The sequence below is a fragment of the Nicotiana tabacum genome, chromosome 22 (genome assembly GCF_000715075.1).
Source record: "Nicotiana tabacum cultivar K326 chromosome 22, ASM71507v2, whole genome shotgun sequence".
Classification (NCBI taxonomy): Eukaryota; Viridiplantae; Streptophyta; class Magnoliopsida; order Solanales; family Solanaceae; genus Nicotiana; species Nicotiana tabacum.
Genome location: NC_134101.1, coordinates 197355530 through 197375136, shown reverse-complemented (window position 1 = coordinate 197375136; position 19607 = coordinate 197355530). Strand labels below are relative to the sequence as shown.

At 36.6% G+C, this 19607-nt stretch overlaps 1 protein-coding gene across 1 annotated transcript; it reads right to left on the bottom strand.

Moving 5' to 3' along the window:
- Positions 1-1985: 1985 nt before the first annotated feature.
- On the bottom strand, positions 1986-7731 carry LOC107759534 (putative glycosyltransferase At5g03795). Its single transcript, XM_016577504.2, has 3 exons — positions 7292-7731; positions 3633-4209; positions 1986-2806 (listed from the first exon to the last, which is right to left on the bottom strand). The coding sequence occupies exons 1-3, from the start codon at positions 7647-7649 to the stop codon at positions 2323-2325; spliced, it is 1419 nt and encodes a 472-aa protein (XP_016432990.2). The 5' UTR covers positions 7650-7731; the 3' UTR covers positions 1986-2322.
- Positions 7732-19607: the final 11876 nt, after the last annotated feature.

The window sequence follows — 19607 nt, the reverse complement described above, 5'->3', positions numbered from 1 at the left end:
CTTTTTAATTCCATTGTTGATTATGACTTCTATAGTGAATTTTTCTCTATTAGTATAAGTAGCTAAATCCGTCATCTAGGGTTGATGAAACCAATTATTGGATGAAGTCTTGACTATGTTTTGATATAATTGAGCCGTTTTTACTCTATGATTGTTCAACTACGTGTTGTTTTGTGATTAATTAAAAGGGCCCTTGATTAACTGTGCCTAGTTATCTTGTGTTGCTTGAGAAAGAACACTTGGTTAGATTGTTGTTGAACAATACCACTTTCGGATAAAATAGGAGATTAATTACTTGAATTTAAAAGCAGGGTTAGAGATAACGAAGCTTTGGTGAGATAATTCTGAGTTGCATAGATTGTTAACTAGAGTAGTTCGAGAGAATGCTTCTGGTAAATTATCGTAATTGATCGAGAGATAATTGCGGTAGCCCAGAATTCATACTCCATATAGAGTGTTACGACGAGATTATAGCTAACGTGTCAGGAATTCATCCGACAATTGGGGAAATCAATAACCCTAGACCATTTTACCATTGAATTTAACTCTACTCTTGATTATTGCTAGTTTTATTGTCATTTTTACTTAGTTAACTAAATTCTACTCATTATCCATTAAAAAAATCTTGCATCTGAGAATTGTTTGAGCTTATCATTAGCAGTGTTAAAAGTTATAGTAAATAGATTAGCTCCCTGTGGGATTCGACTGTGGACTTGAACCAGATTATATTTGCAGCGACCGCTTAGTCCTTTTTATAAGGCATAGTTGGGCGTGATCAAGTAGCCACTCGAAGTCTCAAATTGCAGAATGGAATGATAGAACTCAAAACGAATGGCCGAGTCATTACACGCACCTGCGTACCAAAGCTCGCATGTGCGATACACCAGCACCAGAACTGCCCAACAATACCAAAATGGCCCGAAATCAATATTAAACACACCCGCGCCTCCTGGGACCCTGATCAATCATATCAAAAAGTACGGATACCTAATTAAAACTATTTCAAGGCTCAAAACATCACAATTAACGTCAAAACCACAAATCGAAGATCAAAATCCAACTCATACCTTCTAAACTTTTCAACTTCCACAAGCACATCTAATCATGCCTGCACATTTTGGATTTCACCCAAACTTTACACACAAGTTTCAATCAAGAAAATAAACTTATCCAAAGTCCTGAAACAACAGTCAGAATCTGATAATATTAAAGTCAACTTACGATCAAAACTATGAACTTTCCAAACCTTCGAATTACCAAGTTTCGGCAAATAGGGCCAAAACCTTTTAGGAACCTTCGAATCCAAATCCGAGCATATTCCTACGTCCAAAATCATCATACGAACCTATTGGAACCACTAAACCGCCAATATGAGACCGTCTATTCAAAAGTCAAATCTTGGTCACCTCTTAATAACTTAAGCTTCCAAAATGAGACTAATAGCCCATTTGGCCAAGCTTCTAAAATCAGCTTATTTTGAGAAGTACTTTTCTCAAAAGTACTTTTTTACTTTTGGTGAGCAGTAGTTTGTATTTGGCTAATTAATTTGAAAAGCACTTTTGAGCAGTAATTAGTGTTTGGCCAAGCTTTTGAAAACTGTTTCTAAGTGTATTTTTCTCAAAGCGCTTCTAAGAAAAGTGCTTTTGGAGAGAATCAACTTTTTCTGCTTCTCCAAAACGGCTTTTGCTTTTCCTCAAAAACACTTTTTTTTTTCCAAAAGCTTGGCCAAACACCTCAATTTTTGGCCAAAAGTGCTTTTGGCAAAAAAAAAAAAAAAACTTTTGGCCTAGAAAAAACTTGACTAAACAGGCTATCTCCAATCACTCTCAAACCTTCCGAAGCCAAGCTAAATAATTCCGCAAGTCGCAAAATAATAAACATACATACAGAAAGCATTAAGTAATGTAACGTGGCTCAAACACACAGAACGATCGGCCGGATCGTTGCAGAAACCAAACTGATGGAGTACAACACAGGTTAAAGGAGAAGGAAATATAACTTAGCTTAATTCAGAACTCCTGACAAATTGTCGATCCATAAATATGAAATCCCACTTTTTACAAATGACGGTAAGCTTTATTAAACCACAAATGAAGAAAAAATATAAATACATTAACTGTTATATCTGTCTGGCCTCAAGTGTACTTGCCATTATAGCTAAAAACAGAACATAAATAACGCTATGAACAATTCTCAACCTATGTTCTACCTAGAATTTACAAAGACATAAAGATTTAACAATACCAACAATTCATGTGGTACTTCGACGGGATGAAAAATTGGTTTTCACCACCTAGTTATACAAGTGCTTAACAATTTTTTTCAGTAGATCTGTCTCAAATGGCTTCTTCGAGTCCACAACTCATACATAACCATATGAAAAGCATCAAAATCTTTCGGAAAAGAGTTCCACTGAAAATGCTTCTGCACTTGCATTACATTCTTTTGAAGCTCCGCGTACCGATCGTACTCTATTTCTTCAAGAATTTTCTTCAGTATTGGAATGTCAAGAGATGAAACGATAACGGAGAAGCTTTCCCAGTTAAGTATGTCAGTGTATGGAAGGTCGTAATGATCGGCCAATATCACTGGAACACAACCGTAGTAAAGGGCGTCACCAATTCGGGCAGTGTTGATCTCGAAACCTTTAGCGTGAATACAGTATTTGCTGCCCTGTAACGCCTCCGAGTAGGACGTTTTCATTCGGCCTCTGTGGACAATGATCTCGGAATCGTTTCGCCATACTTGAACTAGGTTTTCACGTACTCGGGAGTTCATTGCTCCGGCGAAGAAGGCTAGCTTTTGCCTGAAGTTTCATATTACCAAAAAAAGGACAAAAGGATCATAAGGATAATCTAGTGATCTTCCTTTTCTGAAAAAGAGAAACTAAATAATGATTGGGAAGTAAAAAAATAAGCAGCTCCCTCCGTATTATTTTATTTTATGCTTCTTCATTTGACTGGACTTAAGTTTATGTAAAGAAAACTTTTGAATTTCGTGGTTAACTAGAAGTGTGTATAACTTACCAACAATATTCGCGGCCTTAAACATATCATGTCATTCATTAAAGATAAAATGAGAATGTTTGAATTAAAAACTTACTATAATTAAGAAAACAAAATTCTTGTTGAAACAAACGTCCAAAGTGAAAAGCACGACACATAAATTGAGATAGAGGGAGTGATACTTTTCAAAGAATTAATTATAATATATATTATTTCTTATGTCTTAGTTTATATGGCACACTCCTTCTACGTATTACTTGGTATAGTTTTGATCAGTTTGTCTAAATGTTCAACTTCATTTAAACGAAGATGTCATTTCTATCACACACTAACTTATTAATTCTACATCCTTCCCAAAATGAATTCCATAGGTTCAATTTCACGTAAACAAAATTTTCATTTCCATCATAAACTAACTTAATTACTACTTAGTAACTTTATCCTTAATTCCCAAAACGAATTACAATATAATTCGGAAAACTAGCATTCAACTCTTTAATCTTTAATTAATTTGCATTTGAAAGTCGCACTGCCTTTCCTTCTTTGTGTTGCTTTTTGGTATATTGAAATATATCTAAACAAAAGTTCTTGCAAAAAGAGAAAACAAATAAAACGAACCGAAGTTACCTTTTTGAAGGACCATTTTTAGAATGTATATGTACTCCTTTTCTAGGCCAAATTTGAGGAATGGAAGCATCTTTATGAGCAACATAACCAGATAGGAAGTAACTTGAAGAGCAAACCACTTGAATAGCATTTAACTTCACATGAATAGCTTTCTCCATTGCTGTCCTTCCAATAGAATGACATGCAACATAGAAATGGTCAGCCCCTCCTGACCTATTCCAATATGGGTATTTTTCACTTATCTCAAACACATAATTTTTCACAAAATCTTGGATCCCACCAACCCCTACCCTCTTGTCATTCCTTAGACTTGCTATAGAAAATGGAAGATAAAAAAGGTCAGCTTCTTTGGGGTCATTTGTGATGAAATGGCTTTTATAAAGGGCTTTCTTGAAATAACTCTCACTTGCATAGTTCCCTGCTGGTTCATAGTCAACTGGTAATAGCACATTTGCAAAGGGGTCATTCATCTTATGGGGATACACATATATCTTTAGGGTTCTATTCATTTCCTTGTATTCTTCTTGGAAGAGATCCTTGTCATGAAACACGTCTTTGTTCTTCACGAATTTCTGATCTGAAAGGAAATAAATAATCTATTTTAATTTATATACACTATATATAGTATAACATTATTGTCCATTTTGATGGAATCCTATGTATGATGATGAGCGGCTGCTGCTATCTAAATATAGTATACAATTACGTATATACCTAGTATAAACTTGACATTATATGCATACACCATCATATATAGTTGCGCTGATCTATATATTAGAATTGACAATTTTAGTTGAAATTTGTTTAACATTTTCCTTAGCCTGATGTATACATAATTATCATAAAAAATAAAAAGTCAATCACGGACAAGGAAATGACAGATCAAACAAACTCGTGATTATCACGTACATACTTGAGAAGCTGGAAATTAATCGGGCTTAAGTTGATATTGTTTCAGTTTGGTTGAGGTTTAAAATTAGCTTTTAAATGTGCTTTTAATCTTAATTCTGGAGACCAAGTTAATATAAAAACGGAATGCTATTTATTTTCTAATCGCAAGGTTGTTTTTGAGTTTTGGTAAGTCTTTTAAGATACCTTTCCTAACCCTAATGTGCCTAAGCTATCTACAAACTTGTTTTATAAGTAGTGCAATACTTGACAATAACGTTTTAATAAACAATGGAGTACCATCTTTAAGTTGTTTTAACTGAAAACGTATGAAGCAAATTTATAAATATGCTAAGATAACGAAAACACAAATCAGACTAGCTTTTATGGTCATTATGATCATTACGTACTCCCATGCACCCACTGTAAATGCTCGAAATGCCTATAAATTCAGCTCAAGTTGAAGTTCGAAATCGTTTTTTTTTTAATTTTGGAAGCAAAATTCCATTTTCATTTGAAATATATTTTATTTAAATTATATTTAGAACTATATTAACACTCAGGATATCTTCTAAACCAAATTGGCTTAATAATTTCTAAAACACATTAAAATGTGTGTTTTTTATTTAAATTATATTTAGAACTATATTAACACTCAGGTAGTTAGATGATGTAACGATTAATAATTCTACAAACTTTTAAGACGCAATGAGAGGGATTTTCAACTTGAACATTCGCACAAATTGAAGGTTAAATGTGTTTAGTCAAATATTACAATGATCAAAATCAAAATTGACCAATAACTGAGAGCCTAAAACGCTATTCTCCGTTGAAAATATCTAGAAATGAAGTTGATATAATTCTGAAAAGTATCTAAAAATATTTATGCATTTTATGTTATCTATTTGACTAGTCACACAGATAAGGAAAGAAAAAAGAACTTTTAAAATTCGTGATTTGAAATGCTATGATATTTATGTAGCTTTAATACTTCTTAAATTTGTGGTCTTAAGTAAGTCATGTCATTTATGTTACTATTAATCATGTCATTAAATGTAAGATTTAAAATTTAAAGTTAAATTGTTATCTTTTTTTGCTAATAATGAATAAGTTTAAAATTAAATTATTTTAAATATAAAAGTAAGTCAATATTCTTCTGTATAGATTGAAATGAAAATAGTACCAATTAAAATGGAGCGACCTATAGAGTATGTTTTTCTAGAAAGAATGATTTTCTAAAATAGTCAACTAATATGTTAATAGAGGATACTCATCTAGCCGCCCGGGCCACCCTTCCCGTCACACTCAACAACACCAATGAAAAAGAAAAAGTAGTAGAACTGTGAAAGTGATTTAAAAATAAATAAAAGGAAACAAATAAGAGATAATTAAGATAAATTTATCGTATTCATTGTTCTTTAACTAATCCAAGACCAAGGAAAACACAAACCAAACCACCTAATAATATACTCAATTACCCCCAGTAAATGCTCGTAATGCTTAGAAATTCAGCTTAAGTTGATGTTCCAATTCGGTTTTGATTTAATTTTTGTAGCCATTTTTTTTGTGGGGGGGGGGGGGGGGGGAGGAGGGGGTTGGAATTTTCTTGAGAAACAAATACAATGCGCTAAAAGATTTCTTAAAGTGATCTTGGTAATTACGAGTATCCTGAAGTTACAAAACCTTTTATGATGGCTGTATACAAAATACAATCTTGAAAAAGTATAGTATATATATTTCTTGAAAGAGTTATTTTCTAATATGGCAACTAACTGCAATAGTGCAGGATGAAGAAGCTAGACTTTTATTGAAAAATGACGAATACTTCCGTTCAAAACTCAACATCAGAAGTTAATTAAAAGAAAAAGTAGGACTGTGAAAATGATTTAATTAATACTAGTATATAATATGAAAAATAATAAGAGAGAAGATGAAGTCAGCCTCCTCAACCCCTTATCCTTCCCCCAACTTGACATTTATCGTATGAGGTCTTCATTCTTCTCTAACGAATTGAAGAAAAAGGGGAAAACTACATGTGACTAACTCATGTCAACTTACCACATTTAACTGATAAAAAAAAAACAAGAATGTATGTTAATTAACTATTGGTAAATAAAACAGTATTTTGTAAACGCATGGTATATATTTATTTATTAAAACTGCATTATAAAAACACTGTTCAAAACATGCTACTTTGCTTGCATCTTTATCCCTTAGTTTGAATTGGCAACTCAATGAAGCTGTCAAAAAATTTAGAAGATATCTACCAACCTTTCCTTGTTCCCTTCTTTAGACCAGTCGGCCAATTTGAATATATTGGCTATTTATTCCAGCTTATAATACGAAACTAAAATACAAAGTAAGATAAACAAAAGAAAATAAGCATGTTGGCCAATTAATCCGACATGTTTTAATAGCCCAACAAATGTTATAATACGTTAAAGACCATAAGTTTAAAACTTTTTTTTTTCTTGTTGAGTCAAACACCGCTACACAGATAAAAATAAAAGAACTACAAAAATTTGGATTTTAATCATTTATAAAGTACAGTGGTTAATTTTGCTTTTTCATGTGATGGGACTAAACTTCATGAAATAATAGCAATTTTGACATAATTCAACAAGCGTCTAGCCGCCTATACTAGTGTTTCTTAAAGTTTAATTGATCATTGAGGCAAGATAGGTAGCAACATAAATATTGGTCAAAATTCAACAAAATTAATTTAGGACATCTAAAGGGGGACATGAAGTAAAAACAATTAAGTTTCTCACCTCTTGAACCGACTTGAAGCTCCGGTTTAGAAATTGGAAATGGCTCAGGCAAAGGCAAAACAGTAGAATTCGGTAATAAAAGAGTTAGAGTTTCATCATCTTTGATTGGCTTGTTATATTTCTGTATTTCTTGAACCACAATTCTCAAATTAGAAGAGCTGATATCCAATGGTGTTTTTATTTCAAGCTGAGTTTGATGAGGATGAATATTGAGAAGTCTTAAGGTAGAAAAAATGTAGAATACTATCAAAGTTGAAGTTATGAAAGCTAGAATAGTTGGTTTTATGAATGAACTTTTGAACCTACGATTCCATTGAGATGAAACAATCATATTTGTTGAACTTTCTCTCCGGTTCATGAATAAGGTTTATGTTTATAGTGTGGAGAAGAGAGGGGGCTGGATTTATTGAAAAAGAAAACCATGAAATGAAAAGTACTCTTAGTAATATTTTGTCTTAAAATATGACATATTCATAGTTTGATTTTCTTCGGTTTTTGTTATTTTGTGCTGATTTTCTCATTAGTTTATTATACTTTGTGATGACCGCCCACAAGTTTTATCAAATTATATTTCTTCCCTCAACAGCTTTTGTTTCATGAATTTAATGTTCTAACGTACGTGTAGCACATAATTAAATTGCATGTTTAACTAATTGGTGATATCAACTTGATCGATTCTAATTTCTAGGTCGATGAATAAGGATTAAAATTATATTTTAAATGATAAATAAATTATACTTATAATTTTTAAACATGCATGAAACTTTGAAAATTTTAAAATATGTAAAACTGAAAAAAAATATTTGAATTAACTCACGAGAAGCTAAATGTGAGTTCAACTAATTTTTTTTCTAAAACAAAAAAAGAGGAGTGGATGAGTAAAGTTTTGGATGGAAGAATTATTTCAAAGGTTATTTTTTGAGGTGCTTTACTTTTTGGCGGAATGGTTTCCTGGCGACTTAAACTTGACGGGGTTTTAAAAGCCGATACATAAATTTTCAACTTTTTTATTTGAACACTCGAACTCATTTTTCCCGTAACTAATAAATATATTTGACCATTGGCCGTGTCCATGTGGCGTCAGTTGATCCTAATCAGTAGACCCGTGAGGAACACAACGTACAGGAGCGTGAATGCCTCCTTCCCAACGCCCAACAGTACAAAATGGGTTGATTAAGTGTCTTCTTATTTATTCCTTCTAAAGTACTCTCTTCCTCCATTTTTTAAAATCTGAGGCTTCATTCCTCCTTCTTGTAAAATCTGAAGCTCCATTTTTATTTTTATTTTCTTTTTTCAGATCGTGAAAATGATTAAAAGTCGTATATTTTGTCATTGTGGAGTTAAAGTTAAGTTTTGCATCACTTAGACCAAACGAAGCTCGATCAGAACAAGATTAACAGATAATAAACAAAAAAAATAGGTGAATGATTATGATCGATTTTGGAAAGGGGTGAGTGATTATGATCGATTTTGGAAGTTCATCTAGCACGGCCGACCTCATGCCATATCCACCACCATCAGTGGTGAAGCTAGGAATTTCTCCGAGGGTGTTCAAATTTAAAAAAAATAAAAAAAAATTTCGATAAAGGGTGTTCAATATGTGTTATATACCTCTAAAACATAATATTTTACCTATGTACATAGTGCAATTTTTAGACGAAGGGTGGTCAGTTGACCACCCTTATATCCATGTGGCTTCGCCACTGACCACCATAAACAAGTCATTTTTGAATGTTGGAGAAGGTGAAAAGAATCTGGAAGGTTCTGGAATTCGGCGATCGGAGAAGGTGAAAAGAATCTTCCAGAATTTTGATGCAAATGGAGATGGGGCAGAGGCAGAGACAGGATTTGAAGCTTATGGGTTCGGAATTTTAACCTTTAAAGTTACTGGGTTCTAAATTAATAATTTATACATATTCAATTGATTTTTTAAGACAAATACATGAATTTGACCAAAATGACTGGGTTCGACCGAACCTGTACTCGATGGGCTAGCTCCGCCCCTGAGATGGGGGTCTTACCGCGAGGAAATTGAAGCTTTGGTGGTTGTTGTAAACCCTACGGTCAAATTCAGCGATGAGCAGATCAGTGCCATTCTCGACGAGGTTTTCCGAACTTATGGAGAGTTCATCGATGGCAAGAAGGGCTTTGCATATTATGTGGCCTATTGAGTGCCTACTATGATGGCCTATGGGCCTTACACATGATCCTCTCACTTTCAAGATTCTTTTCACCTTCTCTGATCATCAAAATGCTGGAATGAACAGGAGAGGGTTTGGTCAGAGAGAGGTTAAAACTAGGGGAGAGGGGTCGATATATGGAATGAAAGAGGGGACTCCGATCTGTTAGGTTAGGATTTTCGCGCCCTTGACATGTAAGACATCCATTGGTCATTTGCTGACTGGATGGACATGTATGTGTATGTGTAATATGTACGCACACGGTCTCTTGTCAGATGTATTTATTATTTACGGGAAAAATGAGTTCGAGTGTTCAAATGGGAAAATAGAAAATTTATTTATCGACTTTTAAAAACCTAACAAGTTTAAGTGGTCAGGAAGCCATTTTGCCTTACTTTTTATGACAGCAAAATCACATTTCTAAGAACTGGATGGTTTATAGAGGAACTAATGTAAATAGCAATTTTGTACAAATCAAGAAAAAATTCATAAGAGAGATTAGACTTACTAAAGGGATCCAAGAAATCTCATAGGTGTAGTTTTTTAATTCAAAAATTGTAATTAGTTTTCTATTGGAGGCCTAAGCAGCTAAATTAGTCCAGGTGCTCTGTAGTAATTTTCACACTTACTACTAAACAGGCAAACAGGATCACATATTACAAGTGATGTAATAAAGACGATGACACACAAAATGAATGTATAAAATTTCAAAATAATTATTTCATCGTTCACCTTATATATTTCTAAAGCAAGTCGTTATGAAAAACGACGAGGGACCACTAAGAAAACATTCAAAAAAAGTTAACGGGACAAAAGGTGAGACCAAAATGCACGTTAAAAATTTATGTATAATTTTCTGTAGTAGTGGTAGGAACATGAGAAGAAATATGCATCTTGTCTTGACCTAAAAGGAGAGACCATATATTATGTGGAGCTTAGTGCAACTAAAGGTAATTAAGAAGGTTCAGTATAGTTATAGAAATTTGCTCTTTTATATTCTTTTGCCCTTTCTTGGCCTGCTTTTAAGCTAGCGTTTGGCCATACATTCCTAATTTATTTTAAAAAATTTGATTTGGGTGAAGTTTGATTTGAAGATGAAAATGTGTTTGGATATACGTTTTCAAAACATATTTTCCAACTTTATTTTGGAAAAACATGTATATAATTCCCAAATTTTGGGATTTTGACCCAAAATCAGCAATTGAGTGATTTTGGGATTTGGGGTTTGGAATTTGGGATTTTGTCAAAATGTGGGCAAAATTTATAGCCAAACATGAGTTTTGAAAATAAATTCCAAATTTATTTTGGCAAACTCATGGCCAAACGAGGCCTAAGTATAATGTCAGCTCTTATATAGATGTATAATAAAACAGAACGTTGGGATTCCAGAAACGGTTGTTATATATTAAAAAGTGGTTCTCCATTTAGAAATGACAGAAGATATTGATTGATATGTTTCTTTAACGTACACGAAATAGGCAACGAATATGTTCAAAAGAAAATTAAGATATTTTATCATTATGGTTTAACAGAATAATATAAGTATATACGTACATTACATTTTTATAATTCTGCTATATTTATGTTTACGTGGCTGGTCTTTCATCGGGTTTTAGGTTATTGTTAATTGAACATTTCTTTGCTTGTTTAACGTGTCGTAGATAGACTTGGTCACATTCTTGGTTCGAAATGGTTATGAGTGCTGAGTACTAAATTCCAGGACCCAAAAAAGTGAAATAGCGACTAGACCTTTATCTCACTTTTTTAGATTTTTTGTGATCACACTCATGGTTTATGATAATTGGTAAAAACTAAATATTTCTGAGTATGTTTATATTCGAGATGTTCTGTGATTTGAGGAATGTATGGTTATTAAAGTGAATTATGCTTATTATGTATTTCTTATGTGTAGGAACGTGTTTGGATGAAAGTTGATCCGAAAAAGAAAGATTTGGCACAAAACTGTCACGACTCCAAAACCGATCCGATCATGATGACATCTATCGTGAAACTAGGCCAACCGACACAATCCCAAATCAAACCAATATTTCATAAAAGGAACGTCTTACACTATTAATCAAATAAAATCCCATTACATGACCTTAAATAACAAGTGCGGAAAGAAAACACAGGCCCGACATCGGGGAGTCACAAGTGGCGAGCATCTACTAAGGTCTGAATACAACAAAGACTACCGCATTCTAGAAAATACTAAAACAATCCAAGGAAGATGAGAGGGAGAAGAGCAAGGCTGCGAACGCCAGACAGCTAGCTACCTTGCTAACTCCGATGGACCTGCCACTGAGTAATCAACACCCGCTACCGGGTTCAGAAATACTTGAATCTGCACACAAGGGGCAAGGAGTAATGTGAGTACGCTAACTCAGTAAGTAATAAAAGTAAATAAAGACTGAGCAGTAAGAAAACACATAATCTACGGCATAACACCACAATAAGTACAGGTTGTTTCCAAAACAGTATATAAATCAAGTCATCTCGTTAAATTCTAATTTCAGTAAAAATCCTTTGAAAAATGTCTTTCTAACAGTTTCAACAGAGATTCAATGAAGTTTAAAATAAAAATGATAAAAGTCGTAAATAGCCCCTTAGCAAGACATGAATCATAAACCGCCCCTCAGGCATAACATCAATCAGAACCAGCCCCTCGGGCTACCTCACAATCACTCGGAATCAGCTCCTCGGGCACAACATGTATCAAGATCAGCCCCTCGGGCAAACGTTATATCACTCACTAAGGATACCCGTGCTCACTAGGGGTGTTCAGACTCCGGAAGGGCTCTTACAACCCAAGCGCTATAACAAGCCATCTCGTGGCATAAATCAGTTAGGCCCTCGGCCTCATAACAACAAGCCACCTTGTGGCATAAATCAATCAGGCCCTCGGCCTCACATAACAATGAATCAGAACAACCTGCTACGGCGCGCAACCCGATCCCATAATATCCTCACAAAACAGGCTATCGGCTTCACGCAGTCAAAAACCTCTCAAGCCACTTGGGCTAACAGTAAAACAGGGTGCTCAGACCAAAATATCATTTTTATACCTCAAAACGGGGTAAATAAGACTGAGTTGTGAAATCAGTAAAGCATAGCATGACTGAGTACAAATATTAAATCAAAATAGTGAGGAATAGTAGTAAAAATCCCCTAAGGGTCCAAACAGCTTGGCACAAGGCCCAAATATGTCATTCAGCCCAAAACATAGTAATACTTTCCAAAGCACAATAGTATCAAATAGTTTTCAGTCAAATATGCAACTTAATAATTGCTACGGGACGGACCAAGTCACAATCCCCAATGGTGCACGCCCACACGCTCGTCATCTAGCGTGTGTCACCACAAAGTAGTGAAACAATGTGAAATCCGGGGTTTCATACCCTGAGGACAAGATTTACAGTCATTACTTACCTCAAACCGGATAAAACTCTAACCCGTGATGCCCTTGACTCTTGATTCGGCCTTAAATCGCCCCCAATCTATCCAAAATCAAAATCATATTATCAATACATGCTAATTGAACAAAGCCCACGTGAAAATTATCAAATTAAATCAAAATATCCGAAATTGACCAAACCCGATCCTCGAGCCCACGTTTCGGAATCCAATAATAATCACAAAAATAGAATCCTTATCCTCTCACGAGTCCACATACCAAATTTACCAAAATCCGACTCCATATGACTCCTCAAATCCTCAATCAAAACTCTCCAAAATCCCAAGCCCTAACCCCCATTTTACCCTTAATCACCACTAATTACATGATTAAACCACAGAAAACTACCAAAATCACGAGTATTAGGGTTCAAATTACTCACCTCAGTGAAACCTCCTTTGAATCCCTCTTAAAATTGCTCCAAAAGATCCAAATCCGGATGAAAAATGATGAAGAATGACCAAATTTTGCGAAGGGCCTTTTTATAAATTCTGCCCAGCACTTCCGCATCTGCGGCCCAATTCACGCACCTGCGAGACCTCACCTGCAGTCCAAAGGCCGCATCTGCACATTTCACTTAAATCTCCAGCTTTTGCACCTACACCCCAGACCTCGCACCTGCGAGCTCGCAGGTATAGTCAAATCCTTCGCTCCTGCGACAAATTCCGCATCTGTGGTTGCTTCCCGCGTCTACGATCATTGCACCTGCGGTCCCCACTCCGCAGGTGCGGAAACATCAGAAGTAGCAGCTTCAGCTGCAAAATCCCACTTCCAAGCTTCTCCGTTAACCATCCGAAATCATCCCGAGCCCCTTGGGGCCTCAACCAAATATACCAACACATCACATATCAACTTACGAACTTAGTCGAACCTTCGGAACACTCAAAACAGCATCAAAACACCAAATTACCCTTAGATTCAAGCTTAAGAACTTCTAAACTTCCAAATTCCGCAAACGATGCCGAAACATACCAAACCTCGTCCGAATGACCTGAAATTTTGCACACACGTCACAAATGACACTACGAACCTACTCCAACTTCCGGAATTCCATTCCGATCTTGATATCAAAATTACCACTGCCGACCAAAAATTGCCAAATTTCCAGTTTCTCTAATTCATGTCTAATTCTACTACGGACCTCCAAATCACATTCCTGCCGCGCTCCCAAGTCCAAAATCACCTAACGGAGCTAACCGAACCATCAGAATTCACATCCCAGATTGTTTACTAAAAAGTCAAAACTTGGTCAAACCTTTTAAGTTTAAAGCTTCAAGCTGAGGATCATTCTTCCATATCCGTTCCGATTAGCCTGAAAACCAAAACCGACGATTACATAAGTCATAATACATCATACGGGCTAGCCATGCCCGAGAACTGACGAGCAAAGTGCAAATGCTCAAAACAACCGTTCGGGTCGTTACATCCTCCCCCACTTAAACATACGTTCGTCCTCGAATGTGCCCAGAGTTGTTCCAAAAACCACCAAATCACTGTGTACCCTTACCACGCACATACCCGGGGTGATCCCACGTCACCATATCTCGTATAGGTTTGATAGCACAATATATCTGAAATTTCACAATCCAACTTAGCCCATAAACCTTAGAACCAAATTTCCACTTCCGAAATTATCTATAAGATCAGAATCTTACATCTACACAACGAATAAGTCTGAACACGCTGTATCAATCCACAACCACAATTCAAGATGGAAATCACATGATATACCACACAACTCAAACACTCATAGCGATAACTTCTAATCACAGCAACCGCCCACACAACCCAATTCCGGTAATAAGCCTCTTTTGAAATAAAGCTTCACTCCAACACTTTCATATACTGCCAATGAGGAAAGAAACACATAGAAATCATAACCATTCCTCACATCAACCAGTCACGAAGTTCCCTATCCTTCTACAAGGATTGTAGTAAATTTCTAAGCCGAATACCAATATTATCCTTCTAACATGCTGAAATCGAATCCAATAGTATTCATTCTAGATCCCAATGCACTCATCTCATCCAACACGACTGCTCTAGTGACATGACACAACAATATAATCTAAAGCCACAACCCGTGCAATCCGCACACCAACAAGCAATAATCCAAATGTATTCAAATCATGAAAAATAACTCAAAAGAGAGAGCTGTACCACAAGCTCACCAGTACCATCACAACACGATGCTAAGAACCCAACACACACTGTAGGACCAGAACACACGAATCTAACCCGAAGGATCATACCTCAACATAACTTTGCGGCAATGTGCAACCTTATCCAAACACTGGTCCACATGAAACACCTCACGTTACCATGCTCAAAATTGACTACCATGCGCAATTTGATGCCTAGTACCAAAAGTGAATCACCATATCAACAGAGAAGCAAATGACGCAATGCCATACCAGTCCGAAAGAATATATCAATGCGCAATCAATCATGTACACCCAAATACCCGTCCCATTCAAATTCCGCTATAAAGCCCCAAATAGAACCCTATCATTTGTGTATAAAATCAACGAATCACAACTCTTCGCAACACAGAAAGGTATCATAGATCACTCTTGAACACGAATAAGTTCAACGACAATCGAACGACACATCCCTCAACAATAGCAATTCGGAATCAACAAAGCCGACTCGATGCAGAACACACATCCATATTGGCCTACCAATGAACCACTTATCAATGAGTTATTGAAGCTGCTCCTTCAACTCTTTTAACTCCTCCGGTGCCATATGATATTGTGAAATAGAAATGGACAGAGTGCCCGATACCAATTCAATATCAAAATAAATATCCATGTCCGGCGACATGCCCCACAGGTCTGCAGGAAACACATCCGAAAAATCCCTCACCACCGGGACTGAAACAATGGTAAGAGTCTCTGCACTGACACCCCTCACGAAGGCCAAATAAGAAAGACAACCCTTCCCAACCATCCGTTGGGCCTTCAAAAATGAAATCACTCTACTGGGAACATAATTCGTCGAACCTCTCCACTCAATCCGGAAAGAGCATAGCCTATGTCGCGTCTTAGCGTAATAGTCCAGAATAGCACGACACGGAGGCAACCAATCCATACCCAATATCACATCAAAATCCCCCATACTAAGAAACAAAGGATCCACTCGTGTCTCCAAGCCCCGATAGTCACCACACAAGGCCGATACACGTGGTCCACAACCATGACATAACCTGTTTATGAGAACTACCAGTACCCAAATCTGTATAGCACACGAATCACCATATACGATCCCAACTCCACCGTCTGTACATCTAACGCACCTCTAATACTTGATCATTCCATGAAGGATACTCCTATAATCTTTCTGTGCCACCAAGCAAACTCGAATATTAACAGCCGATCAATAAGAGAGTGTCGCAATACTAATGAAGTATCATTAACTCAAATACATTGCCCTTTCTGAAAATGTATACCCTCATCAAGCCACACCAATTAGTAATATCATTTACCTAGTCATCTGAAACTGTCCATGCTGCCTTCCATTTGATCCCATCTAGAAGAAAATCACTATACATCACATGCTCCTCACGCCAGTAGAAAATATACATCCCTAACTATGGTAGAAACCATTAAAAACTCTCTGAATCACATTTGCACAAAACCAAACCATCAGGACTGAATTCTTTTAACTCAACCAAGTTACGCAGGTCACCAAAAACCCAAGAGCATTGCCATGAAACACTTGTGGAAACTCATTACCTTATAAGCACCCAAAGAGCTAATCATATCCCTCACCATACCGATTCAATCTACTACCAAACTATCCTATTTATCTAAGTTCCTTCTAAGTTACCTTCAAATTGATACTTATCCTTGCCATAATACCGCAATCCTCAACTCAGACTCATCACACAAGACCCAAGCACAAAACTACACCGTCTAAAGTCTCATAAGTCGCTGAATACTCTCTTAAATATCCCCAAAAGCACCACATTCAAAATACTTACCCTGAAGAGACTTCTTGCGAATCCAAAACCATTACCTTCACCTTCTTGATACTAATATGCAGAATCTGTAATTGATATAGAAATTCCATAAGTCTTGACACCCTCCAATGTAAACCTCAGTTTCTAGACAAATACACATCCTGAATAATTCCCAATTATTACATATAAATCTTGAACCCATCAGAACATTCTCAAGAGTCATCCACTCTACTCAGGTCTCATTTAGGCTAATCAAATGGTCCAAACGACTTGTGCCCCATTAGCACAGCAACACCTAAGGAAGTAACCCATCCTTCTAAGCAATCGAGTGATATCTAGCTCCATACCCGTTACATCCCTTACGACAACAACTAATTCATCCAATGATTTTCTCATATACCTACAAAGCATAATACACCACTATCCAAAATTTCCTTGACTCGAGTCATCCTCGATCTTGACCTCTGTAAGCCATGACTGATTTGCCGGTATACCGAACTAAAACTAATACAACACTTAGCCACGCAATCAACTTATCAATAGCACAAAAACTCGCAATGCCCATACTCTATTACTGCCATAATACTATAGGAAAATTAAACTAAATCCTTTGTAAGCTCGTGCAACACAATCATCGAGTACTTCAAATCATTAATAAATCTCGCATTCACCATCGAAACAGTCAAGACAACTCCCATACGCGATCCAAACTCAAACTGCAGCGGATATAATTCACTGGTAAAAGATGACCTACAACAAACAAGATAAGGGTCACACAAACTTCAGAACACTCCGTAAGAGATAAACCACCTACTTTGCCTCAAACTAACTCCTCTTTATACCCTTTTGCCGTCATGAACATCACACAAATCACTTAATCTTCATGTTTACCTCAAAAAATGTGAGTAATAATTAAATGTGATTTGTGGTTTTAAAGATATGTGATTTATTCCAATACTAGTGAATATACAAGTAATATTAGGTTTAAGTAAGAAATATTAATGAACCAAATCAGTGTTGTTAAAGCAACGGGGACCTAGAGCTTGATTATCTCAGGGGCCTCGAGGTGAGTTAAGAGCAAATGAAGTATGAACAATAAAGTAAAAATAATAAAGCTGAAGAACAATTGTGGAGCACAGTAAACGCGAAAAGTAGAGTAGAATGTTCTATTGCAGTGAATGAGATGATCTTTACAAATGATTGGGGTCCCTTTTATATAGGAGGAGAAAACCCTAATATGGTACATTCCTAATTATGGTAAAGAATTTTATTGGTACAACTGTATAACAGCCTAGTACAGACTCGTACTATTTCGTACAATTCTTATCCCACAATTTATGCCCTGATCCACGTGTCCTTGAGAAATTCTTGCTCTTTCTTGAGTGTCATCGAAATTGTACTGCCCTCGAGGCAAATCATGGCGGGTCTCCGATTTGCTCCCTCGAGGTATGCATTTTCCAGTCAGATCTGGTCTTTACTTTGTGCTACCCGAACTCGAGCCCGGGGTGCCGTTAAGTCCTCAAAATCGATCTCTCTGATTTCGACCGTATACAGATAGTCCCCGCATTTCTTAGAATGAAATGATATAAAACATTTGAATTCCCTGAAGTCCTTTATGATGGCATCACTCTTATGATGTAAGCGTTGAAATGACCGAAGTGTCCCGTCGATTCTCTTCCCCAAAAGTATTAAATGCACATCAGAGCTGGTCGGCCATTAATATTAATGAATCGTCGCCGCCTTCCTCTATATATACTTGTTATCTCTTCTCATTAAGAACTTTTCCACTTTGCAAGACCTATTTTCCTCTATACGTTTCCTTTTTACCACTAGTTCCTCCGCCGTATTAGCTTAAAACCTCGCCGGTTTATTCATTTCTTCCTTCTTTTTCTAAAGAACCGATGGCAAAAACTTTCAAATCCCTTCCTCAGAAAGAAGGAACCTCCGCTTCTACTTCCCGTCCGGCCGGTGGTAAACCGTCGGCACTTCACGAGATCGTACTGAGCAATTTTTCCTTGAAAAAGGACTTTATACTCGAGAACCCTACCGACATCCCCAGCCGTTGAGAGGATGCATCAAAATACATAAGGTCAATTGAAAACGAATACCTCGATTCTGTGAGAAGAGAGTGTAAATGGGAAGAGAAGGTCGTTCTGCAAATACCTTCTCGTGAGGAGTACATCACAACTGCCGAAGATATTAAGTCACCCTGGTCCAGATTCATCCGTCCTTTTGACGGATCATAATAATGATGAGGTTCTTTATCAAGAAGGTCGGGCTTGAGTTCACCCTCATCCACCTCATCCGATTATATCGAACTCAACATTTTCGAGGTTTAATCAAACTCCAACGCCGATCAACCAAGTCCTTCTTCGCCAGTAACGACGAAGGAACGGATCGAGGTTGGATGAGCCGATTCATCTAGGTGAGGATCTTCGATGTTATTCCCAAGGAGTTCCTGTTGTTCCCCAAGAAATGGAACTTCAAATGTGAGTGGAATTCTTTGCTTCATTTCTTTTCGATAAATTTTGCTGAACTTCGCATAATTATTCCTTTCCCTTTTTTGCAGCGGTTCCGTGGATGCCTAATGCGGTCCTCGACCTCGAGGACTGGGTTCGCAAACTAGCTGCTACTTTAACATACGACAAACACAAGTGGCGGGAGTTGTCGAAGGGCAAGTGGGAAGCGAAACACCATGGTACACGTCATAATGTTTCT

Excerpts from the sequence above, each read along its gene's own strand:
- LOC107759534 (XM_016577504.2), bottom strand. The coding sequence starts at position 7,649 with ATGAACCGGAGAGAAAGTTCAACAAATATGATTGTTTCATCTCAATGG. Across the intron at positions 4,210-7,291 it reads GCTTCAAGTCGGTTCAAGAG|ATCAGAAATTCGTGAAGAAC; the intron begins GTGAGAAACTTA and ends ATTTCCTTTCAG. Across the intron at positions 2,807-3,632 it reads AAAAATGGTCCTTCAAAAAG|GCAAAAGCTAGCCTTCTTCG; the intron begins GTAACTTCGGTT and ends ATGAAACTTCAG.